This window comes from Mus pahari, chromosome 14 (assembly GCF_900095145.1).
Source record: "Mus pahari chromosome 14, PAHARI_EIJ_v1.1, whole genome shotgun sequence".
In the NCBI taxonomy this organism is placed as follows: domain Eukaryota; kingdom Metazoa; phylum Chordata; class Mammalia; order Rodentia; family Muridae; genus Mus; species Mus pahari.
The window spans coordinates 52,503,226-52,521,103 of record NC_034603.1 but is presented as its reverse complement, the minus strand read 5'-3'; the positions used below and the strand labels follow the sequence as shown (position 1 = coordinate 52,521,103).

At 38.2% G+C, this 17,878-nt stretch overlaps 1 protein-coding gene across 5 annotated transcripts in view; it reads left to right on the top strand.

The window, feature by feature from the left end:
- Positions 1 to 17,878, top strand: part of Ggnbp2 (gametogenetin binding protein 2) — a 37,149-nt gene that overhangs the window by 13,102 nt on the left and 6,169 nt on the right. For 2 of the 5 annotated variants that reach the window (XM_021212458.2, XM_021212459.2), the window contains 4 exons: positions 3,638 to 3,751; positions 15,471 to 15,674; positions 16,675 to 16,849; positions 16,936 to 17,130. In XM_021212458.2, coding sequence (XP_021068117.1) covers positions 3,638 to 3,751; positions 15,471 to 15,674; positions 16,675 to 16,849; positions 16,936 to 17,130 — 688 coding nt within the window. Of the gene's footprint in view, positions 1 to 3,424; positions 3,551 to 3,637; positions 3,752 to 15,470; positions 15,681 to 16,674; positions 16,850 to 16,935; positions 17,131 to 17,878 lie in introns of all 5 variants that reach the window. The other 3 variants (XM_029546307.1, XM_029546309.1, XM_029546310.1) reach the window with 2 other exon arrangements.

The window sequence follows — 17,878 nt, the reverse complement described above, 5'->3', positions numbered from 1 at the left end:
TTGTTTTTGTCTTTCTTATTTTTAGGTCTCCATAATTTATTAAGGATTAAAAAAAAAAAAAAAAAAAAGGCCTTACTCAGTTTTGGTGATGTGTATTTGTGTAACTACTTTTTCAGTTTTCTTGGTTGGGTACACAATACTGGTTTGCCCCAGGTGTTCTTGGGGAGGATAGCATCAGGAAGATTTACAGGGAATTGAAATAAAATTTTGTTTGGGGAAAAGTAAAGTGATATAAAACTGTTCTGAGTTAAATATCTCAGTGTCATTGGGAACATTTTGTAGACTTTTCTTTCTCTAAAATAAAGACCCGAATATCCAGGTTTTCCTACAGCCAGGAAAAAAACCAAAACAAAACAGTTTTTAAAAAAAATTTTATATCAAGACTCGGTGTGTAGCACAGCACATGGAAACAGAAACAGGCACATCCCTGTGAGTTGAGGCTAATCTGGTCTACATAATAAGTTCTAGGCCAGTCAGGACTATATAGTGACACCTTATCTCAAAAATAAACAAAAAATCATGTAAGCTATAAAATACAGGAAAGTAGAAAGACTTTTATTTGAGACAGCATCTCAGTATGTCGCCTTAGCTTGTCAGGAACTCCTCTTAGTGATCCTCCAGCTTCAACTTCCTAAGTACAAGTGGGCACTGAAGAGATTCTTGCGGTTCTGTGTATCTTACTCAGATTCAGCACTTATCAAACTTTCAATGTAACAATTCTTTCATTTATCTGTTTGCCTTTTTCTTTGCTGAAATATTTTAAAGAAAGTTCAAGGCATCCTGTTATGCATGTCTAAAATGATAAATATTTTCTTTCATACCCACAAGGGTATGGCACCTATTGGAGTTAATTATAGTAATCTTATATGCAGTTGATACTTAGATTCCCTTGCAGTGCTTAAAAAAAAAACTTTTTTCATTTGTTTATTGAGGTAGAATCTGAACAAGACCCATATATTCCATACTATCTAAATACTCTGAAAACAGTGAACATCTGTACAGTTTATAGTAGTTCTCAAGCTCTTTCATATACTTGTTACTATGGTTGTGGTTGTGGAGACAGGGTCTCATGTAGCCCTGGCTGGCCTTGAATTTTTTGTATAGTGGAAGATTACCTTGAGCTCCTGATCCTATCTATACCTCTCTAGTACTGAGATAGCAGGCATGGACTGACTACTGTATCTTTCTTTAGTATTTGTTTTTCTCTGTATTGTTAGAGGATTCCTCTCAAAATGTTCATTTATAATTTTCCCATTAGAAAATGAGCTGAGCAATATGACATAGAAAAAAGGTCGGCTTTCTGGTTTTGTTTTCTTCTTTTGTGGATCTTTATTGAAGACTAATAAAAGCAGTAGATAGTCCAATACCTTACATACCTGTTCTCACTGCTGTTTTCCTGTGAAGACCAGTTCTTCCTGTTTTGCTCCAACTGCTACTCTGGTTCTGCAGTGACTTGCTTTTTTGTTAGTTGTCTATGAGACTATGTCTTCATATCTTGAAGCTTACAAAAATAAGTAAGTCTCCATAAATTTCATGTTCTCTTTAGAGTACAGCTTCTCTACATGGAAAGTCAATTGTTTTTTGAAGATTTTTTATTGAATGTGAAGTTAATATAAATGGAGCTAATTGATCTTAGGTAGTGTGACTTAACTAAGGTAGCTTTAGCTATTCCCTAGTGTGTGTAGATGGTAGTCAGTGATTATAGTCTTGTTTAGTCAGGATACCTGAGTAGGTATAGTACTTTGAAAGGCTTCTACAATTGTTTGCTATTAAGTCTTCATTTTATGTTTCTTCCTGGTTCCCTAGCCTCAGGTTTTTAATCAAATGTTTTTCTAAGGAAAGTGTACTCACTGGGTCCCAGCTTTATAAAGAACAGTGGTTGGGTCACCTTTACTGACAGTGGTCTTTTAGCTATGCAAGTAAATCTCAGGTGGTTTTTTTGTTTTGTTTTGTTTTGTTTTGTTTTGTTTGTTTGTTTTTGGGTTTTTTTTGTTGTTGTTTTTTTTTTGGTCTGGAAGTTTGGAATCTGAAAGAAAGATCCAGGCCAGACTTGTAGGCCAGAATTTAATGATTAAGGGTACTTTGAGAAAACAGAATGTTAAATCATGTAGAAAGAAAGTAGAGGAAGAGCAGAGAATGGTGGGAGGTCTCAGTTAATCAGAAAAGTATGGCTAGCTGGGTAGGAGGAGACTGAGAAATGGTGTTTGAGACTGGTCTGGTCAGCGCGCTCAGTGTGCTCAGTCCCTGAGGACACTGAACAGACGCTGGTTTTACAGCAGTATTGATGATCAGAGCTGGGGGTTGAGTGGATAGAAAATGAATACAAGGTTATAGTGTGTTAAGCCTTCAATGAAAAGTTCAGAAAACATGTCTTAAAGGAATCATCCAAGTCATAAGGCCTAGATTCTGATTTGAGTGGTAGGTTTTTTAAACTTACCAAAAGAGGCATATGAGACAAGACAGAGGACTTAACATGTAAGATAGAGCAGAAGTTGACATTTCATTGTCAGTAGGTAGAACTCAACTTCATTTTGAACTTTTCCCCTTAGTCGGATTAAAGTGCTGAATTGTGTAATGACATTTTAAGCTGAGAGTTGAAAAATACTTATTTAGCTATGAAAAGACTTGGGTTTTACTATCTTAAGCAGGCATGACGTGGAGTTTCTAGAATTGTAATGTGATCTAAAGAAAATCAGGCAGGAGCCAGTTCAGAATTAGTGAAAAATCTAGAAGACTATCCTTGAATGGAACATAGACAGACATTTCTGTAGGAATGCACATCTGCCACACAGCAAAATGCAGGACCAATGTCACATTGGAACTAGTCTGGGAGGAGGGTCTGGGAAGTAAAGAAATTAGTACTTGCTGCTTACTTAGACTACTTAGAGTATGCATCTTAGTATGCTATTCTATTATGTATAAACTTACGTACTTTACTATATTAATATGTGACTTTCATGGCTACTTGGAAATCAAAACTAGATAAGTTTGTTGCGAGAGCTAGCTGTAAATAAGAGTGACTTAATCATTTAATGATCACATTAAATAAAGAATTTTCAATTGGTTAAAGATTGATCCTTGTTTAATAGGTGAAAAGACTAACTTTTTAAATGCCTTTTGGCTTTAGAACATTTGAAGTATATTTGCTTGTAAAATGCTTAATATATAAATGAGATTATTTATAACTGTAAATGATGTTAAATTGTATCAAGTAAACTTGATAGTCAAGTGTTTGATGTAAATGTGTGAAACACATTAAGTAACAATGTATTATGGTTAAATATATAATTCATTATTCAAAATTGCAGATTTATATACTAATATCTTAATATGTTAAAGAATTCATGATTTTAACATAGACCTTAGAGATTATTTCTTCAGGTTATCTCAGTGTCACTAAGCTTTGTACCATACTGTACTGCAGTGAAGGGAGCAGTAGCAGTGTCAGTTCAGAGAAGTTAAGTACAGATAAGAGAAGTAGTGAAGACCACAGGAAGGACAGCAAGTGTAGGATCATTTTCCATTATGGACCTTTCCAGGGAACAGCCAGGTAAAACCAAGCAATCCTTTATTCTGCCTTTTTAAACCTTTCACCTCATGTATGCCTCCTTTTCACTAATATTTATTCTTTTTACAGAGGATGTTGGATGGATGTTTGGGAACTCATGTCCCAGGAATGCAGGGATGAAGTAGTTTTAATTGACTCTAGTTGTCTTTTAGAAACACTAGAAACATATCTTCGAAAGCACAGGTAAGTGCAAAGTCATTATGATATAGAAGGCAAGGATCTTAGATGTGGAGTAGCCTGTCACTGGCTTCTTTAGTGAAAAAGTATTCCAGTTGTCCTGTTAATATCTGCACTAGGAGTCATGATAGGCAGTTTTTTATGAAGTGCTTTGAGTGTTAAGTCTTCTTGTTTCTTTCTTCCTTTTAAAGATTTATTATAATTATTTGCTTGGTTTTTTTTTTTTGTTTATTTATTTATTTTTGAGACAGGATCTATGAGCCCTGGCTGTCATGGAATTTATTATGTAGATCATGCCTGCCTCTGTCTCTTAGAGTACTGGGATTAAAGGCATGTACCACCACAGCCAGTGTTTTTATTTTTAAATTTTGTGTGTGTGTGTGCTTGTGTGTGTGTTGGGGGGGCTTGTAACCAGCTTATGTGGCTTGTAACCAGAGATATTGGGACCCCTAGAGCTGGAGGTATAGGTGGTTGTGAGCTGTCTGACATAGATGCTGGGAATCAAACTCTGGTCTTTTGCAGTAGTTTGTACTTACTCTGAACCATGGAAACAATTGCTCTTGTTTTTGCCTTTTTTTTTTTTTTTTTAATTTACTATTCCAGTTTGTTCTTTCATGAGACACAGGTTGACTGAATATTGAAATATAATTAATCACTTTAGAAAAGTATAATATTCCTGGGTTTTTGTTTGTTTGTTTGTTTTTTTGGTAATAAAATCGTGCTTAATAAAGTTTCAAAATTAAATTAGCTGGCTTTTTGGCCTGGAGTTGTGGCTCATTTGGTAAAGTATTTGCATGAGACTCTGGGTTTGATCCTCAGGCCCAGAGTAAATTAGGCATGGTTAAACTCGATTGTAATCCCAGTACTTGGGAGGTAGAGGCAAGATAATAATGAGTTCAAGGCAGCCTAGGATACAAGAGATCATGCCCCCCCCCAAAGCTTTTTATTTCCTAATTTGAAACATTCTGCAATTATTTGTTAGAATCTTTAGAGTTCGAATATATTTGCTTCTTGTAACCTTGTATTTTTCTTTGTAGAATACTATTACAAAGGAATTCTTTTAAGTGTGCTCAGCATTTGGAATCCCTTAGGAAGGAGAGAGACTGATCAAGGAACCATCTAACTTTTTTATTGGTGTTCTTCTTGGGATGGGTCTGTCACTACAGATTTGTTACATTTGGCTTTGGGTTCACTTTAAAAAAACAAGAGTTATAGCCTGGTGGCTATGCTTTTAATCTCAGCTCTTGGGAGACAGGGGCAGGCAGATCTCTTGAGTTTGAGGGTAGCCAGTTCCAGGACAGCTAAGGCTACACAGAGAAACCCTGTCCTGAAAAACAAAAAATAGGGCTGGTGAGATGGCTCAGTGGGTAAGAGCACCTGACTGCTCTTCCGAAGGTCCGGAGTTCAAATCCCAGCAACCACATGGTGGCTCATAACCATCCGTAACAAGATCTGACGCCCTCTTCTTGAGTGTCTGAAGACAACTACAGTGTATTTACATATAATAAATAAATCTTAAAAAAAAAAAAAAAAAAAAAAACCTTTAAAAAAAAAAAAAAAAAAAAAAAAAAAACCTTTAAAAAAAAAAAAAAGAAAAACAAAAACAAAAAATAAAAAGAATTATAAGCATATGTGTTAACAAAACTGCTTGTGGACGTTGTACATCGTGGTGCGCACTAGGCTCCGCACCACGATGTACAACGTCCACAAGCAGGAAAAACAAAAACAAAAAATAAAAAGAATTATAAGCATATGTGTTAACAAAATCCATGTTTTTAAAATGGTCATAAACTAATAAACTGCATACTCAGTTCCTTTTTTTTTTTTTTTAGTTATAAACTTCCTCATTTTTGTCTTTTTGATTGGTTTTCAAAAGAAGACAAGCTGGGCATAGTGGCACACGCTTTTAATCCCAGCACTCAGGAGGCAGAGGCAGGCGGATTTCTGAGTTCAAGGCCAGCCCAGTCTACAAAGTGAGTTCCAGGACAGCCAGAACTATACAGAGAAACCCTGTCTCGAAAAACCAAAAAAAAAAAAAAAAGAAGTAGACAATATATTGATGATTTGGATTTGAGAGAAGAGACTAAATGATATAAAATGTTTGTCCTTCTAGGGATCATATAATAAACTAATATTTTAAAGTTTTCTATATTTTGGCTTTATTTTATTTTTTTAAAGATTTATTTATTATATGTAAGTACACTGTAGGTGTCTTCAGACACTTCAGAAGAGTGAGTCAGATCTCATTATGGATGGTTGTGAGCCACCATGTGGTTTTGGGATTTGAACTCAGGACCTTTGGAAGAGCAGTCGGTGCCCTTAACCACTGAGTCATTTCTCTAGCCCTTGGCTTTATTTTAAATAAGGTAATATAGAATATTTTATAAATATCCTAAGAATGAGAAGAAAATTTGATTAGAATAGTCATTTATATGTAGAAAAGAAATTGAGGTTGCATAGAATTTGTTCTACCCATTAAGACTTTATGACATTTCTTTTTCTGTTTTGTTTGTATATACTAATATTTGTACATGGATGCTTATGCCACAGCACCAGTGTGGTGGTAAGAGAACAACAGACTCACTTCTTTCCTTTCACCTTTACATGAATTCTGGGTTTGAACTCAGGTTACTAGACCTGCCAGTCAAGCACCTTTACCACTGAGCCATCTCACATTATATTATGTTATTTTATATGTGTGTATGTAGGTATGAATGTATGTTTGTGCACCACGTGTGTGCATGTTGGGTTCCCTGGATGTGGGTGGTGAAAAATGAATCTGTATCCTGTAAGAACAAAAAGTGTTAACATCTGAGCCATGCCTCAGTTTTTAAGACAAAATATAGTTGGTGGTTGTTGGTTTGGGTTTTTTGTTTGTTTGTTTGTTTGTTTTTGTTTTTCGAGACAGGGTTTCTCTGTATAGCCCTGGCTGTCCTGGAACTCACTTTGTAAACCAGGCTGGCCTCGAACTCAGAAATCCTCCTGCCTCAGCCTCCCAAGTGCAGGGATTAAAGGCGTGCACCACCATGCCTCGCTTGGTTTGTTTTTTTGAAACAGGGTTTCTCTGTGTAGCCCTGGGTTGTCCAGGAACTCACTCTGTAGTCCAGGCTGGCCTTAAACTCAGAGATCCACTTGCCTCTGCCTCCAAAGTACTGACATTAAAAAGGTATACCACTTTACCCAGCTAAAAATGATTACAATATTAGTGCAGGGTTTACTATGAGATTAGATTAAATTGTGAGGATCGACAACATAATAATGTTTTCTTAGGATTATATTTGACAGTATAGTAATGTCAGAATGTTTGCAAAACCTTATCTCTGGGCTTTTGAGTTTTCCTTTTAGTTTTTGAAGTATAATCTGTTTCGCCTGCTTTCTACATATTCACTTATTTATTTTATGTATATATGAGTACACTGTAGCTGTCTTCAGACACAGCAGAAGAGGGCATCAGATCCCATTATAGTTGGTTGTGAGCCACCATGTGGTTGCTGGGAATTGAACTCAGGACCTCTGGAAGAGCAGTCAGTGCTCTTAACCGCTGAGCCATCTCTCCAGCCCTCACTTGCTTTCTAAATGGCCTTATAATATAACATCTCCCTTCCTCCTTTCCTATCTTTCTTTCGTGTTTCTCTCGAGTAAAGGTATTAGTCACCAAATCTGACAACACACCCTTTATACTGGAAGGAGAGCCATGACTCTTAAAAGTTTTGCTATTAACTTTCACAAAGGCTGACATGAAATTCCAAGGCTCAAGTGTTCCTCTTATTTCAGTTTCTCAAGCAGTGAGGGCTGTAATCACATACCACCATATAATCAGCTGTCTTCCTTTTTAAAAGTTGAGAGTGTGTATGTGTCAAATACATTTCCTTTATTCATCTATCAGTGAACATCTAGATTATTTCCATATCTTGGCTATCATCAATATTGCTATGGTGAATGTGGGCCTTCAAAGTGTACATAATTGTTGCAGGAATTATTAAAGAGAGAGAGAACCAGCACCTTCCCGCACTTACGCCAGCAACTCTCCAGTCCCAGTGGTCTGGCCGGCCATGCACTGGCGGGCACTTGCTGTCCTGCTCTTATCTCGTGGAGTCACCTTGGCCCAGAGCTCCCAAAATGTCTCCACCCAGTTTGCTTAGTTTCCACTGGTGAGTCACTACTACACCAAACCAGTACTTCAAAATCCCCCAGGGCCTTTGTGGTGTACATCTGGCAAACCCACACTTTGCCACCATACCTTTCTCTCTTGAACCCAGATGAACCACTGCATGAAGGAAACCACCACACTGACTTAGTTCAGAAACAATGGTAACTCACTCACTGGGTGTAACAACTAAACCTAATCTTGTAAGCCATATTAAAATCTGATTCCTGGATCTGCCAGGATACTGGGAAACTCTAGCAGCTACATCTTGCCCATGCTGTCCCCTTTCCAAAAGGGCCTAACTCTCCCTTGCTTCCTTTTTCCCTCCATCCAACCTGGAAGTCCCACCTACTTGCCCAGTGATTGGCTCCTTTATTCATTAGGGAATTGGTTCACAAGAAGCCATCTGAGTATGTGACTCATTCCTCATTCCAAACAGCGTCTCCAGGGAGAGCGGAATTAACATAAAAAAGTACAAGTAGCACAGAGCCATCCACAACACTTCTCCCTTTCTGTTCTAATAAAAAAAAAACAAACTTTCTCTCAATATAGAGCACAATGTTTGCCATTTTGTAATTTATAAGGTATAGATAAACCTAACACCCGGTCTGTCAGTTTTGTCAATAAGATAGAACATTGTCATCTATCCTGAATAAAAAGACTTATCATTCTGCACCTGACTCATGTCCTGGCTTTAGATTATAAGTCATTTGAACATCATCCTCTTAAGTCTATATCATCTTTCTCAATGCTAAACAGCATGGGTTGGCTATGAGACTACCAGTCTTCAACCCTATCACAAATCTAAAAAGAACTATTATTACCTGAAAATATGAGAAGCACAAAATATAACTTCCAAAACTTAGCCAATTTATAGAGAGCGCTGATCACCTGGACAGTCCCTTATACTTCAAAACATTGGAGCATCGGTCTTCGGCCTTCTGTCACAGGATCATCTGACCTTTGTAATGCAGAATTTTAAAGGGCTGATTACCCTGTCTTGGCAGAGATTATCAATACACTACTCTGCATAGTTGATACTATATTTCTGGACAGTATTTTGTAGATGAAATGAGGCAATTTTTACCTAGTGGATGTCTTGCCACACTGGAGCAACTCCATTGATGTTCAATTTCTTCTTTGAATCCAAGAAAGGGATGATGTCAAGAGCAGACTTGTCTCAGCAACTAGTGAATAAACATTAAATATCACATTCTGTGGATTTCTGACGTTTTTGAAAACCAACTATCTATGTAAAGTAATCTGGACTGTTCTCTGTTAACTACTCTCAGCTATTGCTAATGAAAATATCTGAAAACACCCTAACAATAAACTCAGAGCCATGATTAACTCACAGGCTTAATCATCTCAGATCAGTTTATAAAAATCATTGTGGAAGGATTGGGTCTAAGCCTTGTACTTTTAAATTTTCTGTATCAATAGAAGAAATTTATACCAATGAAAATCTTAATTTTGGATCAAAATCAATTCTATACCAAAATAAGAAGTCATGACTTCAACTTAGTAACAAAAAGATTTCTACCAAATGAGATTATGACTATGTGGTCAATCCTAGGTACTCCTCCCGATTTCAGTTATGACCATTTCTGCATTTCCTAGAAAGACAACTCATAATAACCACCTCCAGCCACAAAGTCCAGGGAACTGGGTTGATAAATTCTTTGAGCTGAATATGGGCGTTGAGATATTTTAAAGGAGGAGGGCCGAGTTGGGAAAATGGAGTTGGTTGACCTTAAGAAGGCCACACCAGTGATTAGTTTAGTCTCTGATGTCTGTGTTGTGACTGATCGGCTGAAAGTCCAGGACATCCAGCGTTCAAGCGGAGACGCACCAAGGCTGTGTACTCTGTACTATACAAATCTCAAAATCAAAATTTCAGTATCAAGATAACCTTTTGTTTGATTCTCTGGAATCTAGTTCTTTAGGGGGTCTCCCTCTATCAGCTCTGTCCATTTTACTCTGGAAGGTGTATAGACACTAATCACCTTTTCTAGAAACATAAAGACAAAACCTTTCTCCCAAATCAGCATATCCTTGAGCCAGTGACCAGAAAAACCTTTATTTTGACCTCTCTCCCAGAGGATTAATATAACCACAAAGCTCAAAATCACACCCGTTTTAAAAGTTAAAATAATCCAAAACACGTGAAGTAAACTAAAATACTGTATGTGCCTATTATTAGGCCTTTTCTATTTTGCCATGCAGGATAATAACCCAGAATTCCCATGGACGTTAGAATGTGAATGTCCTATAAGGTGTATTGGAGGAATATATACCATCTTTAAAGCAATTAATTCAAACTTTTACAAATACCTGCCTATCAGAAACAGGTAATTTTTACTTGTTAAGCTCAAGCTCTCTACCTAGAGCAGCCATCTTGTTATACCATCGATCTGTTTGGTTCTCTGCCTAAAGCCACAGACATTAATACCTGTTCACTGCCCTCTCTATTTGAAGTCAGTGACTAATTTTCCCTATCCTAGTTACAAACCACAGGCAAAATTCCCCATGTGATTCAGACAAAATCTGTATATAAATCTATCCCAAAAGCAAATAATCCCAATTTTATAAATTCACAGTTCAATCTCTGCCCCAAGAAGTAGGCAACTTCCATTCTGCAGCTCTCTTAACTCAGAGCAACCTGAATACCCCACTCCAGGGGGACCTCAGAGCCTGCTTTCAATGTTTCAGTTCCTGTGCTTGAGTCCACGTGACTCCCATCTCAGCGCCACCTAGCTACTCACTTTAAAAAAGAAAAGAAAGGAGATAAAACTGACTTTCAGGCTAATCTTACATTTTTAGTGGATTCTTGCCTCATGTTGGGTGCCGCTGTTGTGGGGAATTAAAAGACAACCAGCACATTCCCGCATTCCCGCACTTGTTCCAGCAGCTCTCAGGCCCCAGCCCAATGTCTCCACCCAGCTTGCTTAGCTTCCACTGGCGAGCCATTACTATGCCAAACCCATGCTTCAAAATTCCCCACGGCCTTTGTGGTGTACATCTGGCAAACCCACACTTTGCCACCATACCTTTCTCTCTTGGACCCAGTTGAACCGCCGCGTGAAGGTAAACACCACACAGACTTAGTTCAGAAACAGTGGTAACTCAGTCACTGGGTGCAACAACTAAACCTAATCTTGTAAGCCATATTAAAATCTAATTCCTGGATCCGCCATGATATTGGGAAACTCTAGCAGCTACATCTTGCCCTTAATGCCATCCCTATTCCAAAAGGGCCTAACTCCTGGTAACTTTCTTCATCCAACCTGGAAGGCCTGCTTACTTGCCCAGTGATTGGCCCCTTTATTCATTAGGAAATTGGTTCACAAGAAGCCACCTGAGTATGTGGCTCATTCCTCATTCCAGACAGCCTCTCCTCATTCTTACAAACCTCTCCTGGGAGGGCAGAATTAACATAAAAATACATGCAGCACAGAGCCATCCATAACACGTAATTTATTCTTTTTTTTTTTTTAAAGATTTATTTATTATATGTAAGTACACTGTAGCTGTCTTCAGACACTCCAGAAGAGGGAGTCAGATCTTGTTATGGATGGTTATGAGCCACCATGTGGTTGCTGGGATTTGAACTCTGGACCTTCGGATGAGCAGTTGGGGCTCTTACCCACTGAGCCATCTCACCAGCCCACGTAATTTATTCTTAGAAGTGGGATTCCTCAATCATATGGTCGTTTTTTATTTTTTAATTACATTTTATTTATTTGTATCAGTGTAGTGTGGGTGTGCACATACTACAGAGTGCATACAGAGGTCATTGGATCACTTACATTGGTTACATTAGTTGGTTCACTTCTATCATGGATGTTCCAAAAGTTAAACTCAGGACTCCAGTCTTGGCAGCAGATTCTGCTTGTGGACGTTGTACATCGTGGTGCGGAGCCTAGTGCGCACCACGATGTACAACGTCCACAAGCAGTCTATGACAGCATGCAGCAGTAATTTCTCTGCATTCCTATGGCCGCTGGTTTTTTGTCCTTTGTTTTACTTTTTGTCTATTAATGGTAACTGTTTTAGTAGGAATGAGGACAGTTGTGGGTTTGACATTGCATTGGTGATGCCAAGGGTCTTCCCACTTGTTTATTGGTCATGTTCATATCATATCTGGGGGAATGTAAACCAGAGGTCATGTGAGGTTCCACAGACCTGCCCATTTTTTTAAATTTCGTTTCTTTTGGCTTAGGCATGGTAGTGCATATCTGTAATCTCAGCACTCAATATGCAGAATCTGAGAAATCTTTGTTCTGCATGTTTGAGCTTATCTTGCTCTTGCTCACTAAATAGAGTTTCAGGTTAGCCAGGGCTACATAGGTAGAGGCCTACATACTCTTTGTAGATAGGATCTCACTGTGTAGATCTGCTGTGCTGGAACTCACTATCTGCCTGCCTCTGCTTCTGCCTCCCGTGTGCTGGAATTAAAGGTTTGTGCCACTATGCCTGGCTAAAGGGGTGGTTTGTTTGTTTGTTTTGTTTTTTGAGAATTAAAATATATATATATATATAACCTGCTTGGCCTAGAAATTGAGTTGTATACCAGGCTGACCTTGATCTTGGAAAAGTCCTGCCTCTGACTACTCTGAGTGCTAGGATTATAGGCATGCACCGTTATGCCTGATTTAAGAAAAACATGTTTGTTTGTATATCTCTATATATAAATATGTGTGTACATTATTAATACAACATTTCTATGTAGGCTAGGCTGGCTTGATCCTTTGCCTTGACTTCTCTGTTGGGATTAAACACCAGGTCTAGTTTATAGGGATCCTTTATATCTGGATATTAATCGCTATCCCGATACTTTCCCAGTATGTGGTTTCCTATTCATTAGTAACTCCTCTCTTTCTTTTTTCTTTCCATCTACCTTTTCTCTCTTTCCCTCTCTGTTTCTTTTTTTCTTTTTGGTTTTTTTTTTTTTTTTTTTTTGGTTTTTGGTTTTTGGTTTTTGGTTTTTCGAGACAGGGTTTTTCTGTATAGCCCTGGCTGTCCTGGAACTCACTCTGTAGACCAGGCTGGCCTCAAACTCAGAAATCCTTCTGCTTCTGCCTCCCGAGTGCTGGGATCAAAGGTGTGCGCCACCACGCCCAGCTCTTTATTGTTTTTTGATACAGGTTTCTCTTTATGTTCTTGGCTGTCTCGGAACTCACCCTCTAAACCAGACTGGCCTCAAACTCAGATATCAGAGATCCTCCTGCCTCTGCCTTCCCAATGCTGGGAGTAAAGGCGTGTGCTGCCACCACCTGGCTTCCTCTTTTTCCTTTGCTATTTATTGTAGTAGTGTGTGTGCATTATGCGTATATACACGTCTCATGGAGATTAGAAGAAGCATTGGATTCCTTGGAATTGGAGGCAGAGGCAGTTGTGTGTGTGTGTGTGTGTGTGTGTGTGTTTGTGTGAGTGTGTATGTGTGTTGGGAACTGAACCCAGTCTTCTATGGGTGCAACAAGTACTCTCAGCTGCTGACCCATCTCCCCAGCTCTAGCTTAGAAGTTTTTAAGTTTAATGAAGTCCCAGTTGTATATTTGCTTTTGTTGTGTTGGTGCCATTTCCAAGAAATTGTTTATTAGTTCGGTATTGGGATATTTTCCTCCTATATTCTAAGAGAGTTGTAGTTTTAAATTTTAATATGTGTATCTTCAATCCATTTTGAGTTAATTGTTGTGGTTCCATACATTTTTCAGAGCATCAATGATGTAGAGTTATTTAATGTGACTTGTCAGCCAATCTTACTGCCTACTAAACTTGTAGGCTTAGAAAGCCTCTAACATGTATTTCCTTAAAAAAATATAATTATCTTCTGATGGGCCAGAAAGACCTGGATGTGGTAAAAATAACACATGATAGTTGCAAAGATAAAGTAGTAAGACGTGTAAAGCAGAAATAATAGGAGATTCATTGGTGTTGCAAAGATAAAGTAGTAAGATGTGTAAGGCAGAAATAATAGGAGATTGGTTGGTGTCACCTATCCTCACTGGTATTTCTACCTTCTGGGGAGGCAGAGGCAGGGAGATTGTACGAGCCCAAGAATTCAAGAACAGCCTAAGCAATGTAATTAGCCTTTCCCACTCCTACTGTGTGTGCATGCTATGTGCATGTGTGTACAGTTACACATTCTCATAAGGATACATGTAGAGTCCAGAGATTAATATCAAGTTTCTTCCTCTATCAATTCTTATTCATATTCTTCCCTCCCACCCAACCCCCACCTCTCCTCCTCTCTAAGCAGGGTTACTCACTGAACCTGGAGCTTGATATTTTGTTAGACTGACTAGGGTAAGCCCCTGAGATTCACCTTTCTTGGCCTTCAACTCTGGGGTTACATGTACATGCTGCCAAATGCATCTTTTTTATGTGGGTACTAGGGATCCAGACTCAGGTCCTCATGGTTACACAATTAGCTCTTTACACTAATTCATTTCCTAGGTCTCCCTTGCTCTTTTTTAAAGATTTATTTTGTTTTTAGTTGTGTTTATATGTGTAGGTTTGTGCACATGAGTGCAAATACCAACGAGACCAGAAGAGAACATTGGATCTCCTATAGCTAGAGTTACAGGCATTTTTAAGCTATCCAGTGTAGATGCTGGGTCTGAATTCAGGTCCTGTTGAAAGATAAGGAAACACTGAACCCTAGAGCCATCTCTCTACTCCCCATAGACAGTGTTTCTCTTTGTGGTGATGGCTGGCCTAGAACTCACTCTATAGACCAGGCTGGCCTGGAACTCAATAAAAGTCAACTATAATAGTTGGGTTCAATTTAATCCAGAACTGGTGAAAAGGTAGAATTAACTGAGGTCGGAGAGGACATTCAAAGAGAACTGTGTTGCCCTGGGACACCAAGTATAAGCAGTAGATTAGGTGTCTCTAGTGTCTTTTAGATTATAGGTCTAGCCCTCAGGCAAAAAATAGTATCATCTTCATAAACTTGGCTGAAGCCATGGATGTGTGCCTATGGGTGCAGCTGACCACAGTTTTCCTTGAGAAATGAATTTAAGTGAGGGAGAGTCAGGTTTGGGGTTTTTTTTTGTGTGTGATTTGGTTTTTTGTTTGTTTGTTTTGCGTGTGTGTGTGTGTATGTTCCATCACAGCAGCTCTCCTCTGACAGACAACTGGTAATATTATAAGCCTATTGTTTTTATCTATCCAGGGTCTTTCTTGTTTTGGGATTCAAAAATAAAGAAACTAGGTTCTGTTGGTCTCTGTGGTATATACTTACGTGTGAACACTCCAGGAGTCTTGAGGTGGGGGAATCATATGTGTTTTATGAAACAAGAATATACCTGCCTTAAGCCTATGTTTAAAGTTTAAAATCTTTAAACTTAAGCCATTGTTCTAGTTTAAAATCATTTCCAGTCGACAAAGCTGCATTCATGTGATCTTTACATTTGTAGTTAATGCAGATATTTTTAGTTTTATTTTTATTATTTTTTAGACTTTATAACTCTGGCTGGCCTTGAACTCTCAGAAATCCATCTGCCTCTGCTTCGGTAGTCATAGCACATCCTTAATTTTGAAGGTTTCTGTTTGTTTGTTGTTTTAAAACAGGTTTTGCACTGATTGCAAAAATAAAGTCCTCCGAGCATACAATATCCTCATTGGTGAACTTGACTGCAGCAAAGAGAAGGGCTACTGTGCTGCCCTGTATGAAGGCTTGCGGTGCTGTCCACATGAGCGACACATACATGTTTGCTGTGAAACAGACTTCATTGCACATCTCTTGGGTCGTGCTGAGCCAGAGTTCGCAGGAGGGTATGAGTATGTAGTTTGCTAGAATGGGCTATCTAGCGCTTTGCTTCATTTTATTACTCAAAGTTTATTTCTATCACCTATGCCTCACTACATAAGTGTACAAATTAAGGTATGCTAAAAGATTATGCTTTCTTAATTGAATGGAAATAGGGAAAAGGATTCTGGTGTTTGGTTTAGTCCTCTACTCCTTAGTTTGAAGAAGAAGTAAACTTTAATTTTAGACTATCATTTTTACTTGAAAATAATTGAAATGAGTATTTCTTTATGCATCCTGCTTTATCATGTTTAGATTTTATTCACAATGGTGATTTTTGAATAAAGGTTAGGTTTTTGCAGCATGGGGGTTAAGAAATGCTTTATTGAATATAATTCATTGTGTATTATATAATTTTTAAATTATAGAAAAGCCTAAATTAATATCTCTGGCTTTGCGATGAAAATGAAATTAGAATTAGGTTTTTCATAGACTACCTCGAACCCATTTTTCCTTTGGGTTTTTTTATGTGTGTCAGCTCTCTCTTGAGTCCTAGTTTCATCTAGCAGTTTTTAAATTCAGAAACTCATTGTAGTGATGTGAATATTACTTCTACTAGACTGGCCCTAGAAGACCTTTGCCTATGATTGAATCACTTTGGAATTGCCTTTTTTTCCCAATCTTCCTTAAACCAGCTTACCAATCAACTAAAAAAATAGTTGACATTTTGCTTGAAATTGAAAGGAGCCTACCATATTTACTATGAGGGAAACCATTCTGTGGCACCTCTGGGCCCTAAGACCCGTTTCCTGAGAGCCAGTTTCTGAACTTTTACCAGTACTAGAATTCAGTTTTACCTGCATGTATATTTCTCATTGATGAAAAGTGTGTGTGTGTGTGTGTGTGTGTGTGTGTGTGTGTGTGTGTGTGTGTGTGATTGTCAGATAGACTGTTTAAAATCTGAATTTTCAGGTTTTACTATTTCAGTTAAAGCATTAAGTATTAATGTTTGGTTGTCCTGAATAGGCGAAGAGAAAGACATGCTAAGACAATAGATATAGCTCAAGAAGAAGTTCTGACCTGCTTGGGGATTCATCTTTATGAACGACTGCATCGGATCTGGCAAAAACTACGGGCTGAAGAGCAGACATGGCAGATGCTCTTTTATCTTGGTGTGGATGCTTTACGTAAGAGCTTTGAGGTAAGTGGATCACTTCTGACTGGGATTTATTAATCATGGGCCTAATCTTTTGGATTTTTTTACATTCAACTTTATTTTTATAATAGATGACTGTGGAAAAAGTGCAGGGTATTAGCCGCTTGGAACAACTTTGTGAGGAATTTTCAGAGGAAGAACGAGTTAGAGAACTCAAGCAAGAAAAGAAACGCCAAAAACGGAAGAACAGACGAAAAAATAAGTGTGTTTGTGATATTCCTGCTTCCTTACACACAGCAGATGAGAAAGCAGTAAGCCAGGAGAAGGTGTGTGGTGTTCTTGCTTTGGGTGGAAGGAAGACTGTAGATTTGGGCATTTTAACTCTTTTTTTAAGATATTAAAAAAAAAAATTGTAATTTGTATGGCTTTTCCTCCAAAATCATGGGTAAGCCGTGTTTAATGTGTGGATTTGTTGTATAAAGTCAGTGTGCTGGATAGATGTTTCTATATAGCAAAGTCAAAATATGAATTGTTTTCTTTGTGACTGACCTAGACCACTTAACCGTAGAACCCCTATCTCTTAAAGTACACTAACTTTTTGTGGGTTATACTTAAGCAGTATTTACTGTAATAAATATTAAACTAGGGATATCATAGACCATTTAGAAAATTATAAGACCAAGAGTCCTGGCTCAGAAGTTATGAGCACTGACTGCTTTTCCAAAGGTCCTGAGTTCAATTCCCAGTAATCATATGATGGCTCACAGCCATCTGCAATGGAATCTCATACCCTCTTCTGGTGTGTCTAAAGGCAGCTACAGTGTACTCATATTCATAAAATAAATCTTTTTAAAAAAGATTTTAAAACATGTCGACATAGTGAAACCTCATGTCAGCAAAGAGTAAGTTTTCAATATTCTGGCCATTGTTTCAAGATGTAAAGGAAGCCGGGCGTGGTGGCGCATACCTTTAATCCCAGCACTCGGGAGTCAGAGGCAGGCAGATTTCTGAGTTCGAGGCCAGCCTGGTCTACAAAGTGAGTTCCAGGACAGCCAGGGCTATACAGAGAAACCC